The 18,640-nt window shown below is 42.0% G+C and overlaps 1 protein-coding gene across 2 annotated transcripts in view; it reads left to right on the top strand.

The window, feature by feature from the left end:
- LOC141257343 (calpain-13-like) overlaps window positions 1-18,640 on the top strand; it is a 212,037-nt gene that overhangs the window by 93,959 nt on the left and 99,438 nt on the right. For both annotated transcript variants that reach the window (XM_073671798.1, XM_073671799.1), the window contains 4 exons: window positions 10,154-10,239; window positions 15,371-15,445; window positions 16,875-17,035; window positions 17,281-17,435. In XM_073671798.1, coding sequence (XP_073527899.1) covers window positions 10,154-10,239; window positions 15,371-15,445; window positions 16,875-17,035; window positions 17,281-17,435 — 477 coding nt within the window. The remainder of the gene's footprint in view (window positions 1-10,153; window positions 10,240-15,370; window positions 15,446-16,874; window positions 17,036-17,280; window positions 17,436-18,640) is intronic.

Here is an 18,640-nt window from a genome sequence, read left to right as displayed (position 1 = left end):
CACTGGCAGTAGGCCTCGCTACTCTTCACCGCTCTTATGGCGTCGGCATGCCTTAGGCTCACCAACCTAAGCTCCTTGAGTCTGGGCTGGACTGCCAACCTCTCAGGCTGCAGCAGACTTTAGACTGCATACTCCAGGCTATAGATTCCAGACTGACTGTAACTGAACTCCTTACAGACTTGACTTCAGACCAGACTGAGCTGCCTAGCTCCACCTTCCCTATTTATATCCCTATCTGGGCTCCCTCTGCTGGTCTGAGGTGGAAGGTGGAGGTGTGTGTATGCTATAAGGGTCCCTTGTGGAGGAATCTGTCCATGCACCCCTCTAGGATGTGGCACAAATGCGCAGCAGGGCCTCACATATGTACAAGAATATAGCTACTATAATACTGCCCCTATGTACAAGAATATAACTACTATAATACTGCCCCCTATGTACAAGAATATTGCTACTATAATACTGCCCCCTATGTACAAGAATATAACTACTATAATACTGCCCCTATGTACAAGAATATAACTACTATAATACTGCCCCTATGTACAAGAATATAACTACTATAATACTGCTCCTATGTACAAGAATATAACTACTATAATACTGCTCCTATGTACAAGAATATAACTACTATAATGCTGCTCCTATGTACAAGAATATAACTACTATAATACTGCCCCCTATGTACAAGAATATAACTAGTATAATTCTGCCCCTGTGTACAAGAATATAACTACTATAATACTGCCCCCTATGTACAAGAATATAACTACTATAATACTGCTCCTATTTACAAGAATATAACTACAATAATGCTGCTCCTATGTACAAGAATATAAGTGCTATAATACTGCCCCCTATGTATAAGAATATAACTAGTATAATACTGCCCCTGTGTACAAGAATATAACTACTATAATACTGCCCCCTATGTACAAGAATATAACTACTATAATACTGCTCCTATGTACAAGAATATAACTAGTATAATACTGCCCCTGTGTACAAGAATATAACTACTATAATACTGCCCCTATGTGCAAGAATATAACTAGTATAATACTGCCCCTGTGTACAAGAATATAACTACTATAATACTGCCCCTATGTACAAGAATATAGCTACTATAATACTGCCCCCTATGTACAAGAATATAACTACTATAATACTGCCCCTATGTACAAGAATATAACTACTATAATACTGCCCCTATGTACAAGAATATAACTACTATAATACTGCTCCTATGTACAAGAATATAACTACTATAATACTGCTCCTATGTACAAGAGTATATTTACTATAATACTGCTCCCCATGTACAAGAATATAACTACTATAATACTGCTCCTATGTACAAGAATATAACTACTATAATGCTGCTCCTATGTACAAGAATATAACTACTATAATACTGCCCCTATGTACAAGAATATAACTAGTATAATACTGCCCCTGTGTACAAGAATATAACTACTATAATACTGCCCCCTATGTACAAGAATATAACTACTATAATACTGCTCCTATGTACAAGAATATAACTAGTATAATACTGCCCCTGTGTACAAGAATATAACTACTATAATACTGCCCCTATGTACAAGAATATAACTAGTATAATACTGCCCCTGTGTACAAGAATATAACTACTATAATACTGCCCCATGTATAAGAATATAACTACTATAATACTGCCCCCTATGTACAAGAATATAACTAGTATAATACTGCCCCTGTGTACAAGAATATAACTACTATAATACTGCCCCATGTACAAGAATATAACTACTATAATACTGCTCCTATGTACAAGAATATAACTACTATAATACTGCTCCTATGTACAAGAATATAACCACTATAATACTGCCCCCTATGTACAGGAATATAACTACTATAATACTGCTCCTATGTACAAGAATATAACCACTATAATACTGCCCCCTATGTACAGGAATATAACTACTATAATACTGCTCCTATGTACAGGAATATAACTACTATAGTACTGCGCTCTATGTACAAGAATATAACTACTATAATACTGCCCCCTATGTACAAGAATATAACTACTATAATACTGCCCCCTATGTACAAGAATATAACTACTATAATACTGCTCCTATGTACAAGAATATAACTACTATAATACTGCCCCCTATGTACAAGAATATAACTGCTATAATACTGTTCCTATGTGCAAGAATATAACTACTATAATACTGCCCCCTATGTACAAGAATATAACCACTATAATACTGCCTCCTATGTACAAGAATATATCTACTATAATACTGCTCCTATGTACAAGAATATAACTACTATAATACTGCTCCTATGTACAAGAATATAACTACTATAATACTGCTCCTATGTACAAGAATATAACTACTATAATACTGCTCCTATGTGCAAGAATATAACTACTATAATACTGCTCCTATGTACAAGAATATAACCACTATAATACTGTCCCTTTGTATAAAATATTGCAAATGGTTTTCTAATTTTGTATTGTGCAATTACGAAACAAATAATAACACAATACATCATTTTTGTAGGCATAGTTCACAGACTTCCTAAAATGCAATTGGCTTACGATGACTTTTTTATTATGTAACAATATAATGCTAGAAAAAAAGATGAAAGCTTTTTTTCCCTTTTCTGGCAACTAAATTGAACTCACTGCCAGTTTCAGTGGATAAGCCACACATTGTTCTTCTAACAATATCAAATAACCGAATATGGTTTCTCTAACACAACAAGCTGTTTGTACAGGGACAATAATATATTCAATAAAGTTGGAACGATTTCAATGCAAATATGAGAACAGCAACTAATTCTAAATTGTTTTTGAAAAAGGCTGCAAAACTGAGAAACTATAAAAGCTCAATAAATCCAAGTCATAGTGAACAGACCTACAGAAAACAAATATAAGTACTATAATACTGCTCCTATGTACAAGAATATAACTACTATAATACTGCTCCTATGTACAAGAATATAACTACTATAATACTGCTCCTATGTACAAAAATATAACTAGTATAATACTGCCCCTGTGTACAAGAATATAACTACTATAATAATGCCCCTATGTACAAGAATATAACTAGTATAATACTGCCCCTGTGTACAAGAAAATAACTACTATAATAATGCCCCTATGTACAAGAATATAACTAGTATAATACTGCCCCTGTGTACAAGAATATAACTACTATAATATTGCCCCATGTACAAGAATATAACTACAATAATACTGCCCCCTATGTACAAGAATATAACTAGTATAATACTGCCCCTATGTACAACAATATAACTACTATAATACTGCCCCTATATACAAGAATTTAACTACTATAATACTGCTCCATGTACAAGAATATAACTACTATAATACTACTCCATGTACAAGAATATAACTACCATAATACTGCTCTTATGTACAAGAATATAACTACTATAATACTGCTTCTATGTACAAGAATATAACTACTATAATACTGCTTCTATGTACAAGAATATAACTACTATAATACTGCTCCTATGTACAAGAATATAACTACTATAATACTGCTCCCTATGTACAAGAATATAACTACTATAATACTGCCCCTATGTACAAGAATATAACTACTATAATATTACCCCCTATGTACAAGAATATAACTACTATAATACTGCCCCCTATATACAGGAATATAACTACTATAATACTGCCCCTATGTAAAAGAATATAACTACTATAATACTGCTCCTATGTACAAGAATATAACTACTATAATACTGCTCCTATGTACAAGAATATAACTACTATAATACTGCCCCCATGTACAAAAATATAACTATTATAATACTGCCCCCATGTACAAGAACATAACTACTATAATACTGTTCCTATGTACAAGAATATAACTACTATAATACTGCTCCTATGTACAAGAATATAACTACTATAATAGTGCCCCCTATGTACAAGAATATAACTACTATAATACTGCCCCCTATGTACAAGAATATAACTACTATAATAGTGCCCGCTATGTACAAGAATATAACTACTATAATACTGCCCCCTATGTACAAGAATATAACTACTATAATACGGCTCCTATGTACAAGAATATCACTACTATAATACTGCTCCTATGTACAAGAATATAACTACTATAATACTGCCCCTATGTACAAGAATATAACTACTATAATACTGCCTCCTATGTACAAGAATATAACTACTATAATACTGCCCCTATGTACAAGAATATAACTACTATAATACTGCTCCTATGTACAAGAATCTACTATAATACTGCTCCCTATTTTTAAGAATATAACTGCTATAATACTGCCCCTATGTACAAGAATATAACTACTATAATACTGCCTCCTATGTCCAAGAATATAACTACTATAATACTGCCCTATGTACAAGAATATAACTACTATAATACTACTCCTATGTACAAGAATCTACTATAATACTGCTCCCTATTTTTAAGAATATAACTGCTATAATACTGCCCCTATGTACAAGAATATAACTACTATAATACTGCCTCCTATGTACAAGAATATAACTACTATAATACTACTCCTATGTACAAGAATCTACTATAATACTGCTCCCTATTTTTAAGAATATAACTGCTATAATACTGCCCCTATGTACAAGAATAAAACTATTTCTACTTTTCAGCTATATGCAAATGAGACATTATCCTCAATCGCAAATTTATATAACAATGAACAGGGTGTATTGTTAAATAAATAAGATGCTGCCTTTGTTTGTACAGTGATTCTAGTATATAGTGCTAAATACTGCTCATATAAGAGTGTGGTGATCCACTCCTGTGACGCGCCCCCTGGGCCATATTCTTTTGGGGGGGAATATCCGGAGCCGGATCAGATGGGGGTTGTAGTCTTCCGAGTGGCTGTGACCCGGTCCGTGCCCAGGGTGTCAAACTCAGTTGTATGTGGCAGTCATACAGATGTTATAAGTTCTTTATTGTCGACTACGCCACCCGTTGTGTTGCGGTCACTGTGGCCGCCGCTGCAGCAGGGTCCGCTGAGGCTGGTGGTGTAGGTGCAGCTTTGGTGATATAACCCCCAACGGGTAGGGTATAGCCTCAGGGGGATCAGGTGCAGAGGATGGGAGTTGTGGTGATGCAGTGTAGACGGCAATCAGAGACAGAGTCGGGTTATGCAGTTTAGGATGTTTTACTCACTGCTGATGTTCTGGTCACTCCAGCTTCGAGTGACCTCCCGAGCCGTGCTGCGTCCACCAGGTTCTGGATCCAGCCAACTCCCAAATAAGTCCGGAGCGTGACCCTGAGCTCTCCTTCAGTCCTTTCTCTGGCCGTCCCCACTATTGATCCACCCAGGTCCAGCTCCCTCGGGCCTTCTGTTGGGACACCCTTGGCCTTGGGTTCCCTGACCCTCCTCGTGGTATGCCTTCGTGGTGGATGTGGTGGGTGACCGTGGCAAACGCTGCCCACGGTCTCCGGTCTCTGGCTGGGGAGTGTTTTTACCCCCACCAGCTTGGGTTCCGGTACCCTGTGCCGACTCTTCACCCGGGGATTTAAGTTGGGTTCTTGGAGTCCTTTTCTTCTGGTTCCCCCTCTGGGTCTCTCTCTCTCCTCTCTCACTCTGGGTCTCTCTTCTCCTCTGCTCCTGACTTTCTCTCTGCAACTGACCCTGTTCTTAGTTGGTGCCCACCTTATATACACCCTCTATGTGTGAGCTCAGGTGACCAGCACCCAATGAGCTCCTATCTTTACCCAGGCTGCTCCCCCTATCTGCCCCTACACTACTTGGGATGTACCACCCCCCTCCCACTCCAGCCAGGAACAGACTCGGTCGTACCTGCACATTTCTAAGTGGGAGTACCGTCGGTCTGCTCCTCGGAAATGGGATGTGTGTAGTGCATGCAGCCTACCGAGCTCAGATCCACACTCCATCCTTACCTGGGAGTGGAATATCACACCTCTGGGTTGAGGTGCAATACCCCTGTAGCAGCCGAATCCTCAGGGTGCTACATTCCCCCCTGGTAAATCACAGCACGTCCTCGGGCTGTAAGACATAAAACAACACCAAAACATACAAATTTTTTTCATAAACATATAAAACATTATATAAGTTAGCAGCATCAATAAAACTTTTTATAATAAACATTCTCGTCGTCTCTTGTTCCTCCTCCGGTCACTGTGCAACGTGTGACCGGGTAAAGTGCGACAGTCTCTCTGGAAAAATGGTTTTCCTATAAAACCGGTAGGGGGCGCTTTAGGACGCGCAACTATATACAGGGGATATGGCCGCTCTCAGTCCTCGGCCAGTTAAGGAGGGAAAGGGAATGGCTGCTCACAGTCCTCAGCCTGTGGGATTAAGGGTAAACGGGTAAACAGTTCACTCAGCTGGTCCCAACGGGGACTATATTTGCAGTAACAGTTTCTTTATACCCCGATCGGGTAACTATTTACAGCATCTACTCCGCTGTACTCAACAACGTCTTCCTCCTGCTCTTTCTTTGGGGATCTCAGCTTCAGACCCGTCCGGATCCTCTTGCTCTTCCTCCTCACATCGCAGCTCCTCCTCTGTCAGGCGATGCACATGGAGGGCGTAAGGTCCTTTAGCACACTTGTGCCGGGTAAAGGTGACCTCGTCCCCGATATAAAGGTCACGACCTCTGTGCCCCTCCGGCAGATGGGACTCCACATCTCTGCGCGTGACAAAGACGTCGCCGGGGGTGTTGTGGTCTCGGATGAAGCCCCACCCATGCTGCAGGTTAAACTTTATCACAGTCCCGGTGGTGCGGGGACTATGCGCTGCACGGGGGTCTCTCCTGGCCCGGCTCTTCTGCTCCGCGCTCCTTATTTGAGCTTGCTGTTCCCGGACCCGCCTCTCTCTCCGCTCCCTCTCGAAGTCCTCGAGCTGTTGGCGGCAGCACTCAGCACGCTCCGCTGCAGCTGCCCGAGTTTCTTGAGTGAACCCCATAAGATCTTCTCCGGTGGGGTCCCACTCAAACTGCGCTTCCGCTAGCGGGGGCGAGATCCTCTTTACGGGCTTTGGAGCCGGGATCAGGGGTTCATCCAGGGGTCTCTCTCTCCGGAGTCGGGGATGGTGGAACTCCGGTGGCCATATAAATGGCTGCCCATCCGGGCACGTGTGCTGGGCGTACAGGTCCTCTCCCAGATGCGGCACTCTTGGTCTTATGGGCGCGGTGGTGTTAGCGCCCGGGTTGCCCGGGCCTTGCGGCCAGGCCTGGGGTATCTGGAAGGTAAAGGGCACCGTAAGGACGGCGGCGCCCTGGGCTACTTGGCCCTGCGACCAGGCCGGGGGCTCCGCGGAGGTAGGGGGCGCTGTTGGTATTGCGGCGCCCGGGGGTACTAGGCCTTGCGACCAGGCTGGTGGTACTTCCTGCTTGGTCACGCTCGGGGTCGAGGCGTGTGACGTCACAGGGGTCGCGGCTCCCGTTTGAGGCCTAGTCTGCGGCGGTGACGTTGCAGCGACGGGCACGGCAGGATAGACTTCGGGCTCTGCGACGGGGAGCTGGGGCAGGTACGCGGTTTCCCGGTTTGGGGAATAGACGTCCCCTTTACCTGCCTCCACTCGTTCGGCTCCCTTCTCGGCGCCGTCTCCGGCCTTCAGTCCTCCCGCGCCATCCTCAGAGGCGGTCTGTCTCCTCGTCTCGGGTGGCGTGCTCCGCTGACAGGTCTCGGTCTGCTGGGCCATCTCACGGCTCCACTCTGCCAACGTCTCTCGCTGCACCCGGGCCATCCTCCTTGCGAGGCCCTCCAGAGCGGTCTGTGCACACTCCCGGTCTCGGGGGAGCTGTGCTAGGACCTCCACTAGGCCTAGTGGGGTCGTTGTTTCCAGCAGGCTCCTGACCAACGGGTCGGTGCTGCTCTGCTCTCCTACAGTTGTCTCCAGCAGGCTCCTGGCCAGCGGGCCGGTGCTGCTCTGCTCTCCCTCCTCTGTTTCTAGCAGGCTCCTGGCCAACGGGCCGGTGCTGCTCTGCTTTCTCGCCATCTCCGGGTAAGCTCCTCCGATATTCTTCTCCAGGCTTCTTGCCTCCGGGTGCGCTCGCTCCAGACTGCTCCAAGCGACACCCATCTTTTCTCTCTCCTTTCGTCTCCTCCCCCTTCGAGGGCGGTCCCGGGGCCACTTGGTGATTGTCAGCTCCAGGGGCAGTTCTTTCTTGCTGACAGACACCTCTAGCATCACAGTCTCTGTTGGTGGGGGCGGTTTCCACTTTTGGCGCCATTTTCGGTCCTGGCCCACGATGGGAGGTGGCCTCTCACCACCCTCTGGCACGCCCATAATGGCGTCCGCTCTTCCAAGGCGGGAAACCTTTGGAAATGGCGGGAATCGCTTCCCAGTGGCGGGAAACTCTGCAGATGGCGGGAAAACGCTGTTAATGGCGGACAACCGGCGGGAATCGACCTGTGATGGAGTCCGATGGCGGGGACCCTCCGGAACCGGCAGGAGACTTCTTTTTGAGGTAAACTTGCACTTTTCTTCAGGCACGCAGTACCCGGTTGTTGTGGGCACGTAATCCTGCCGACTACGCCAAAGTTGACGCGCCCCCTGGGCCATATTCTTTTGGGGGGGAATATCCGGAGCCGGATCAGATGGGGGTTGTAGTCTTCCGAGTGGCTGTGACCCGGTCCGTGCCCAGGGTGTCAAACTCAGTTGTATGTGGCAGTCATACAGATGTTATAAGTTTTTTATTGTCGACTACGCCACCCGTTGTGTTGCGGTCACTGTGGCCGCCGCTGCAGCAGGGTCCGCTGAGGCTGGTGGTGTAGGTGCAGCTTTGGTGATATAACCCCCAACGGGTGGGGTATAGCCTCAGGGGGATCAGGTGCAGAGGATGGGAGTTGTGGTGATGCAGTGTAGACGGCAATCAGAGACAGAGTCGGGTTATGCAGTTTAGGATGTTTTACTCACTGCTGATGTTCTGGTCACTCCAGCTTCGAGTGACCTCCCGAGCCGTGCTGCGTCCACCAGGTTCTGGATCCAGCCAACTCCCAAATAAGTCCGGAGCGTGACCCTGAGCTCTCCTTCAGTCCTTTCTCTGGCCGTCCCCACTATTGATCCACCCAGGTCCAGCTCCCTCGGGCCTTCTGTTGGGACACCCTTGGCCTTGGGTTCCCTGACCCTCCTCGTGGTATGCCTTCGTGGTGGATGTGGTGGGTGACCGTGGCAAACGCTGCCCACGGTCTCCGGTCTCTGGCTGGGGAGTGTTTTTACCCCCACCAGCTTGGGTTCCGGTACCCTGTGCCGACTCTTCACCCGGGGATTTAAGTTGGGTTCTTGGAGTCCTTTTCTTCTGGTTCCCCCTCTGGGTCTCTCTCTCTCCTCTCTCACTCTGGGTCTCTCTTCTCCTCTGCTCCTGACTTTCTCTCTGCAACTGACCCTGTTCTTAGTTGGTGCCCACCTTATATACACCCTCTATGTGTGAGCTCAGGTGACCAGCACCCAATGAGCTCCTATCTTTACCCAGGCTGCTCCCCCTATCTGCCCCTACACTACTTGGGATGTACCACCCCCCTCCCACTCCAGCCAGGAACAGACTCGGTCGTACCTGCACATTTCTAAGTGGGAGTACCGTCGGTCTGCTCCTCGGAAATGGGATGTGTGTAGTGCATGCAGCCTACCGAGCTCAGATCCACACTCCATCCTTACCTGGGAGTGGAATATCACACCTCTGGGTTGAGGTGCAATACCCCTGTAGCAGCCGAATCCTCAGGGTGCTACACCTGCATAGTGGCCCGCTGGAGGATTCTCCTGTTCTCATGTGGGCCAGTCCAAGCCTGCTGGCAACTCACACTATGCCACTGGGGCCCAAATGTTCCATATGCTCCATGGGAAGAGAACAATATTATAACTGACAAGTGATCGGTGGGAAGTGCAGACACAGATCTTCCATTCCATTCGTGTCAGATATGACACCTCTGGATCTAGGTGCGCGGTATGGGTTCCTTCTCTACGCGCCATTATATTTAGGACAACCTTCTAACTCCAGCTGGCTGTGCAGCTAAGCTGGAGTACCTGATCATAGTGCCGCCTGTATGTGATATCAAACCACCTACTATGGAGATCGTTCGTTACTAAAACTGATAGAAAAATGTCATTTATTTCCCCATAGATTGAATATAACAACAGATTAGAAGATATTGTCCGGGTTTGGAATCCTTGGGGGCAAGGAGAATGGAACGGACGCTGGAGCGATGGGTCAGTACCAACCCACAATGAATTGGGTCATTCTACACCATGGGACATTTTTATGAGGCTTAACAGGGAATCTGTCAGTCTGTGTATCTGACACCAGCAGGTAGGGACAGAGACCCTGATTCCTGAGATGTATCACTTTTTTGTACCAGGTGTAGCAGTTACAATAAAATCACAATTTTCTCTGCTGGGGATCTAGCAGAGCTCAGTTGTTAAACTGTATATTACCTGCTTTCTGTGTACATTGTATAGTGGGAGAAAGCTGTAAATCAGTGCCTACGGCATGGCTGGACTAGGAGGCATGAGGTCAGTTGTCCTGTAGTGATAATCTCTTGCTGATAAAACACTGATTGTAGTGAAACTGAAAGCCACAGCTCAGTAAGTGACACATCGCTGGAATAAGGGTCTCTGCCCCTACTTCATGGTGCTCTCAGATCACATAGTAAACACTTGCTGACAGACTCTGCTTAAGTCATACGTGAGGCAGCTTCAGGTTTATACAGAAATAATGAAACCGCCTAACTGAAAAGCTCTACAACTTTCTAGTATACTTTGGCCCCTATTTATCATCGTCTTTCTGAATATTTCTGAAGTAAAATTGGTTCTGTTAAATACTTTTATGTTTTCACCTTATTCATTATTTAATTAGCTCTTTTTTTTATGTTAACTTTATTCGGTTTTGTCTTTTTATTGTTTGGCAATTTAGGGTCTGTCTTCCTTGACCGGATGTTTCAGCCTAATTCATTATTTGCAACATTTTTGAGCAATTTCACTCCAGCACCCGAGTAGTCTAAAATCTAAAAAAAATAAAATAAAAAAAAAAATCTGTAAAATTGTAAAAAATTAGAAAAAGGCACAAACCAAAAATACTTTTGATTTTGCACAGAATTCATAAACCCGTGTGCACTATTTTCAAGAATTTTTCGCATGAAAACTAACAAATGCCAAAGATGAAAAAAATAAAAAATGTTGCTTTAAAAAATGCAAATGATGAATTGGGACCTTTCTTTTTCAAATCCTCAACCTCTGTTTGCTGTCAGTGAATGTGTACACTCCTGTTCATGGGCAATAAACCTGCAGATAACCAGTCCTGCTGTCAGCTGAGAGCTGATACAGTTGTATCCAGACTAGACAATGTTCTGTGAGCTGCACATGTTTGCTACAATGTATCAGTCTGGAAGATATTTACTAACATTGCTGTTGGCTGAATGAGGATGTTTCCACCCTGGAATGCCCCAAACCAATTAGGATGACCCATTTTGGGTTGGATTTATATTACAGTTAAAAAGTCATAATTTTATTAGAACCTTATTTAAAAGGAAACAACTCCGGTTGCCACTGTTGATTGGTAAATTAGATCCATTTACTGTATGTTAAGCACTTTAGCACGATTAGCACTTTATGCAATGGAATCCAGTATGTCATATCTATACAATCATCAGAGAGTTATTGGGATCCCTATTTATTGAATGTATTGTGCGGTACATATGGTAGTATAGCCAGTCACTGAATCATTACATATTGGATTATGACTATTAACATAAGGAGCATTAACAATCCAGAACATTATCATTGGAGACAACACCCAAATCACAAATACCACCAAGACGAAACAAATGGTGCTTATTGCCTCTAAAATAAATCTTTATTAAATGTTGCAAAAATATAAAAACAATCCTACAGAGTAAACGCAATGGAGTACCACAAACCACCTTCACATGAATGTGACACTTATAAAAACATAATAGTCAATATATATACATACATGGCTGTCAATAGGCAAAAAAGATCCTAACGATTCAATACATGTATGCATAATGCAAATATTAGGGGGACATTGACATATAAGGTTGACATTAATATTTAACCATAGAAAATATAAGTATCTGTATAAGCTACAAACAAAATAGTACTGTAAGTTCAAAGTTCATATATGCCCCCTGATGAAGAAAGGGTGAAACGTGCGTTGGGGCACCTAGGACCACATCCCACACCAACCCAATTGGACCTGTAAGTTGCTGTGTATCTACCTTTCCTGTTGCTTAGATGTATCATTCTATGGGACAATCCCAGTAGCGTTTAATAATAAGTTGTATACATATGGGACCACTTGGTCTTTGAACTTCCAGGACTATTTTGTTTGTAGCTTATACAGATACTTACAGTTCTGCTCAAAAGTTTACATACCCCGGCAGAATTTTTCCTTTCTTGGCCTTGTTTCAGAGAATATGAATGATAACAAAAAAACTTTTTCTCCACTCATGGTTATTGGTTTGGTGAAGCCATTTATTGTCAAACTACTGTGTTTTCTCTTTTTAAATCTTAATGACAACCAAAAACATCCAAATGACCCTGATCAAAAGTTCACATACCCTGGTGATTTTGGCCTGATAACATGCACAGAATTTGACACACATGGGTTTGAATGGCTACTGTTATGATCTGCAACATGTCCTAAGGAAAGATAGGGGAAAGCTGTCCCTACAGTAAGACTAAGCTGAATCCCTACGATGTAGCGGGCTGCCTGTTCCTTGCGAACAGACCCGCGTTAGTCCTCGGCTAGTCTGAACGAAGACCTATAGAATTAAGGGAGGGGTCCCTAAATGAACTAAGGACTGGAACAAAAATGGGACACCTCCTAAACAGAAGTAGTTGCAGAGAACAAAAGACAAACTGACAAAAAGTACTAGAGGTCCCAGAGGACCAAGCAAACTGACAGAGATAGGCACCGAAGCACCAGGCTAGAGAGACAGTCAAACAACACTGAAGTCCAGCAAAGCCAGAAGGGCGGAGCTGGAATATATAGGCAGATGGTCACGTGACCGCAAAACACAAGATAGCAAAAACTAACAGGAGGGTTCTAACAGCTACTAAAGGTATCATCCTCACCTGTGAACTGTTTGCTTGTAATCAGTGTGTGTGCATAAAAACTGAGTGAGTTACTGGGATCCAGACAGACTCTTTCATCTTTCATCCAGCAACTGACGTTTCTGGATTGTGAGTCATGGGGAAAGCAAAAGAATTGTCAACGGATCTACGGGAAAAGGCAGTTGAACAGAATAACACAGGAAAGGGATACAAAAAACATCTAATATTTTGCGTTATCAATACTTTTTGTGGCCGGGAACCTGAGTTGTTTCCTTTTAAATAAGGTACTAATAAAATTATGACTTTTTAACTGGAAGAGACAAGTCGTCTATGAGACACTTTGAATACTCTCCACCTTTCTTATACCTTGTTAGTCCACAGGATTTATATTATCCTGCTCAACATCAGTCTAGGAAAGTCCGGAATTTGAAAGGATTGTAACTAAAGTATTAGGACAGTCCAGGAAAATTTGAGATGGTTTTCCCTGATGACGCTCAGCTCACAGAGCATTTTCTACACTGATAATATAAGAGCAGGACTAGGTAACTGAAGGGTTTTCGTCAGGAGTGCGCTATTTCACTGATCGTAAATGCCAGCTTTGACAAAGGTGAGACATTAAAACACAAGGTGTATTAGAAAGTTGTAGAACTTTTCATGTATGCAGTGATTATGGTGATAACGATTCATTTATGTATAATCTATAAGGATATTTCAATATTTTAGAGTGTTGGAATACTGTTAGGTCATGCCCACGCTTTATTATTGGTGGCGGGATACCAACCGGGACCCCAATTAAATGATATTATTGGCTTTTACTTATGGTCCCAGGCTGCGAAACAGTATTTTCAGTTCTGCTACATCTGTACATGCACGCAACATATTCCAGTACAACAGAAAGTCACTGATCAGGAGCCGGACGACAAGATAATCCTCTGGCAAATCCAGTTCTAACATACTAAGGGGTGACAGTTAAAACTGAGAGTATAAGCTTATAAGCTAAGCATATCACTGTGTAGAGGATATTGCCCCTTAAAATATTGCAACTTTACTGTTCTATTTACTGCCTCCATTCTGCAGTAAGTGAAGTTTAATTAAATATGATAATTAGGGTGCCTGGTGCACCCTGGGCATGACCAACAGGCTCAGTGCACTCTTCTGCACCCTGGTTTTTCATACCCCGCATCCTTTACTGGTAATTGACAATGCTGCCTGGAGTGAGCACTGTCTGCAGAGAAAGCTAAGGAAAATCATCCATGTCAATCACCGGGGAAGGAGGCGGAGACAGTGGGTGAGACAGTGTACTAATCCAAGATGGTAATGTAGAGTTTTGCTTGACAGTTGCCTGAATTGATGTTTTCTCCTTACAGCACACCCGGTGGTCAGGCATAGTACTGCAGATACAGCTAACTTTTTATAACAGCATTGCTGGATGAGTATAATAACAAATTCTACTTTGCAACATCTAATGCACTCAGTTCTGCAACATTTGTATTGTAAATAATTTTTTTGGCGACTATTGTAAATGCAGATATTTTCTTCTAATTAAAACTATGTGCAGCACTTGCAATTCCACAGCTGACCTCATGTTGTGCTAAAGAGCTGAACACCAAACATGGAATCAGAGAAGTAATGCGCCACCAAGTGGCCCAAGTACAATAGTTCCGTATGACCCATTGATATGAGTAGAAAATGTATAATGCAAAAAAGATCTAGTGCATTTCTTACCCTTTGCTCCAGACTACTGGAAAGAGCACTCAAGGAGCCTCATTACTGTAGGGGCTACTCAAGAGAGATTATTCCTAGAGGATTTTGTGGAATTGTTGAGAGCTGGGGAAAAAAACTCACATCATTGCTCATCTGTCCCGCAGCCCATGGACCAATGCTTCACACATCTGTTTTAGCTCTTCCATCATGTAACATGTAACATGTACAATCAAGGGAGGATATCTAAATACCCAAATTTGAATTAACGAATTACAAACTCAACTTAGAAACATTGAAGAATCTTGGCACTGCTTGATCTGTAGCAAGAATCCCACATTTCGATATTTTCAAGCAAGGTTATTTTCTTCTAATTAAAATTATTTTCAGCACTTGCAATTCCATAGCTGACCTCTTGGTGTGCTACAGTGTAGAAAATCAATGATAGAATCATCAAATAAAGTACGCATGCGCCACCTAATGGTGAAAGTTCATAAAACCCAAAAGGGCTTTGAAGTTAAACAACCTTGTTTCCATCTATACATAAAATGTTTTTCTCTTCCAGAGCACCTGAATGGAACAGAATCCGGCCAGAGATAAGGAAGAAATTGAATATTGACAGGAATGATGGAGAATTTTGGTAAGTTCGATATTCAAGTATAGAGTCTGCCATTCACTCTTAGAATTAATAAAGTTTTTGTGTACATCATCTAACATTCGCAGAATTAAAGGGACTCTTTCATGTGGATTGACACTCACCATCATACTAAAGGGATCTTTCACCAGTTTGACCATATTAAATTAGCCACATTATGGAATAGTGGATACAGAGCTGAATAAAACACCTCTAAATATTATTTTATCTCTTGTAACATTCAGATTTTCATTTATGATAAGTACACCTGGGCTTTATCAGAGATTTGTCTCTTTGAGGGGACGTGTACTTCTTCCCCTACATGACATTGACCAATCATAAGTACGGGGGCATCATACATAAAGAATATTCCCCTAGCCAACTTATAAAAGGATTTCTGATTGGGATCTGTAAGGACACGCAGCCCTGCTCTCCACCATGATCTCTGCACCTACTGTGTAGAGGACAGCAGAGCGGTGTGCCAATATGAACAGCACTAGCAGCATTGATCGTATGTGGGAGAAAGATGGAGCTACGTGTCATTATAAACACATCTTGCAGCTTCTGTCATCTCTGCTGTATCCTACAGCCGCCCACGCTGACTGCCCTGGAGATAGAAGCTACTAAAGATGACATGTAGCTCAGCTCTGCTTTACTCTCCCACCCCCCATTTAGACTGATGTAAGATGACAGCTGTAAAAAGTATTTGTAATGAAACATAGCCCAGCTGTACTCCCCTTCTCCCAAACTGACTGCTGTGAGATGAAAGCTGGAAGTGTTTGTAATGGCATACAGCTCTGCTGTACTTTACACGGTGGGTGCAGAGATCACGGCCATGTGTTATTACAGAAAACAATTGAGTCTGACTTTTCCTGTTCTTTTTTTTACCCCTGTATGACCACCTCCTGCTTATGATTGGTCGATGTCATGCAGTAGAAAAAGTAAACAACCCCAGGGAAGAATCTCTGCAAATGGGTTTATTGAAAATTAGCATATAATCTTTACAAGCTAATATCTCCTCAATGGAGAGAAGGAATAAAAAATGTAAAACAAATGTTTTATGCAGCTTTGCAATCGCTATTCCTTGATGTGGCTCAAACTGGTGAGAGGGCATCTTTAAAAAAAAAAAAAAAACATACAAAAAAATGATTGCATCGCCGTATTCTGGGAGCCATAACTTTTTTATTGTCCCATTTTTTTTCCATTTATATGTGAAAAATCCTCTTTAGGATTGGGCTCCACAAATTGATTTTTAGCTAATAAGTGGCGGCTGAATGGTTACAATCAATCTGTAGCGCTACAAAGAGTCGCCGTGTAGCCCAGACCTGAAGACATCTTAGATACAGTGTTATGAAGAAGGTATCACCCTCTTATGTTCTAAGTGTAACATGTGTTGTCTGTTTGAACTTTTCTTAATTTCCATTCTTGTCCATAGGATGTCCTGTCAAGATTTCATGAAATACTTTGTCCAAGTGAACATCTGTAACCACACACCAACTTTCTTGGATTTTGGAAACCCTCAATATGTCTGGGAGACCACCAGCTATTACAACCAGTGGGTGCGGGGCAGCACTGCTGGTGGATGTAGCACTGCAGGTTTGTCACACATTATTTCACTGTATAGCCTACACCAAATTGCATTGCATTTCAGGATTTTCCACAGAAGACTTAAAATCAGAGATGAGTGACCAATTAAAAACCATAACAGCAGATCAATGGGGACAAAATGTGATCACCCGTTAATTACACATTGCAAACTTTTTTTTTTATCCAAGAAATTATTTTTATAGTAAGGTCGGACCTTTTCTCAAGGAAAATGAATTTATCTCTTTTCTATTCAGATGATATGTGGAAAAATCCCCAGTACATGATAACTGTTCTGGAGTCCCAAGGAACAAAAAGGGGATACAACGTGACCGTGGCTCTTATGCAGAGTCTCAGCAATGAAAGAAAATATGATCCTCCATGGTTACCTATTGGATTTGCTTTCTGTAAGGTATGAATAAAATTCCAATAGAAGCGCAGGAAATCAGAGTGATCACTGATCTGAAGGATTTTCTTGCTTATAGCACTTTAGTAATCTCAAGCTACCACTACCCTAAGAGAACGATCCCAATAATACCTACAAAAATACAAATTCCTATGTACAAGAATATATACTAAAAAAAATAATTATTACTATATTACAGCCCCCTATGTACAAGAATATAACTATTATAATACTGCTCCTATGTACAAGAATATAACTACTATAATACTGCCCCCTATGTACAAGAATATAGCTACTATAATACTGCCCCCTATGTACAGGAATATAACTACTATTATACTGCCCCCTATGTACAAGAATATAACTACTATACTACTGCTCCTATGTACAAGAATATAACTACTATAATACTGCTCCTATGTACAAGAATATAACTACTATACTACTGTCCCTATGTACAAGAATATAACTACTATAATACTGGACCTATATATAAGAATGTAACTACTATAATACTGCCCCCTATGTACAAGAATATAACTACTACAATACTGCCCCACATGTACAAGAATATAACTACAATAATACTGATCCTATGTACAAGAATATAACTACTATAATACTGCCCCTATGTACAAGAATATAACTACTATAATACTGCTCCTATGTACAAGAATATAGTTACTATAATGCTGCTCCCCATATACAAGAATATAATTACTATAATACTGCTCCTATGTACAAGAATATAACTAATATAATACTGCCCCTATGTACAAGAATATAACTACTATAATACTGGTCCTATATATAAGAATGTAACTACTATAATACTGCCCCCTATGTACAAGAATATAACTACTACAATACTGCCCCACATGTACAAGAATATAACTACAATAATACTGATCCTATGTACAAGAATATAACTACTATAATACTGCCCCCTATGCACAAGAATATAACTACTATAATACTGCTCCTATGTACAAGAATATAACTACTATAATACTGCTCCCCATATACAAGAATATAACTACTATAATACTGCTCCTATGTACAAGAATATAACTACTATAATACTGCTCCCCATATACAAGAATATAACTACTATAATACTGCCCCCTATGTACAAGACTATAACTACTATAATACTGCTCCTATGTACAAGAATATAACTGCTATAATACCGCTCCCTATGTACAAGAATA

The sequence above is a fragment of the Phyllobates terribilis genome, unplaced genomic scaffold (genome assembly GCF_046119375.1).
Source record: "Phyllobates terribilis strain yellow unplaced genomic scaffold, ASM4611937v1 Scaffold_3__8_contigs__length_932513732, whole genome shotgun sequence".
Classification (NCBI taxonomy): Eukaryota; Metazoa; Chordata; class Amphibia; order Anura; family Dendrobatidae; genus Phyllobates; species Phyllobates terribilis.
The sequence above is the reverse complement of the archived record's forward strand: the minus strand, read 5'-3'. Positions and strand labels throughout refer to the sequence as shown.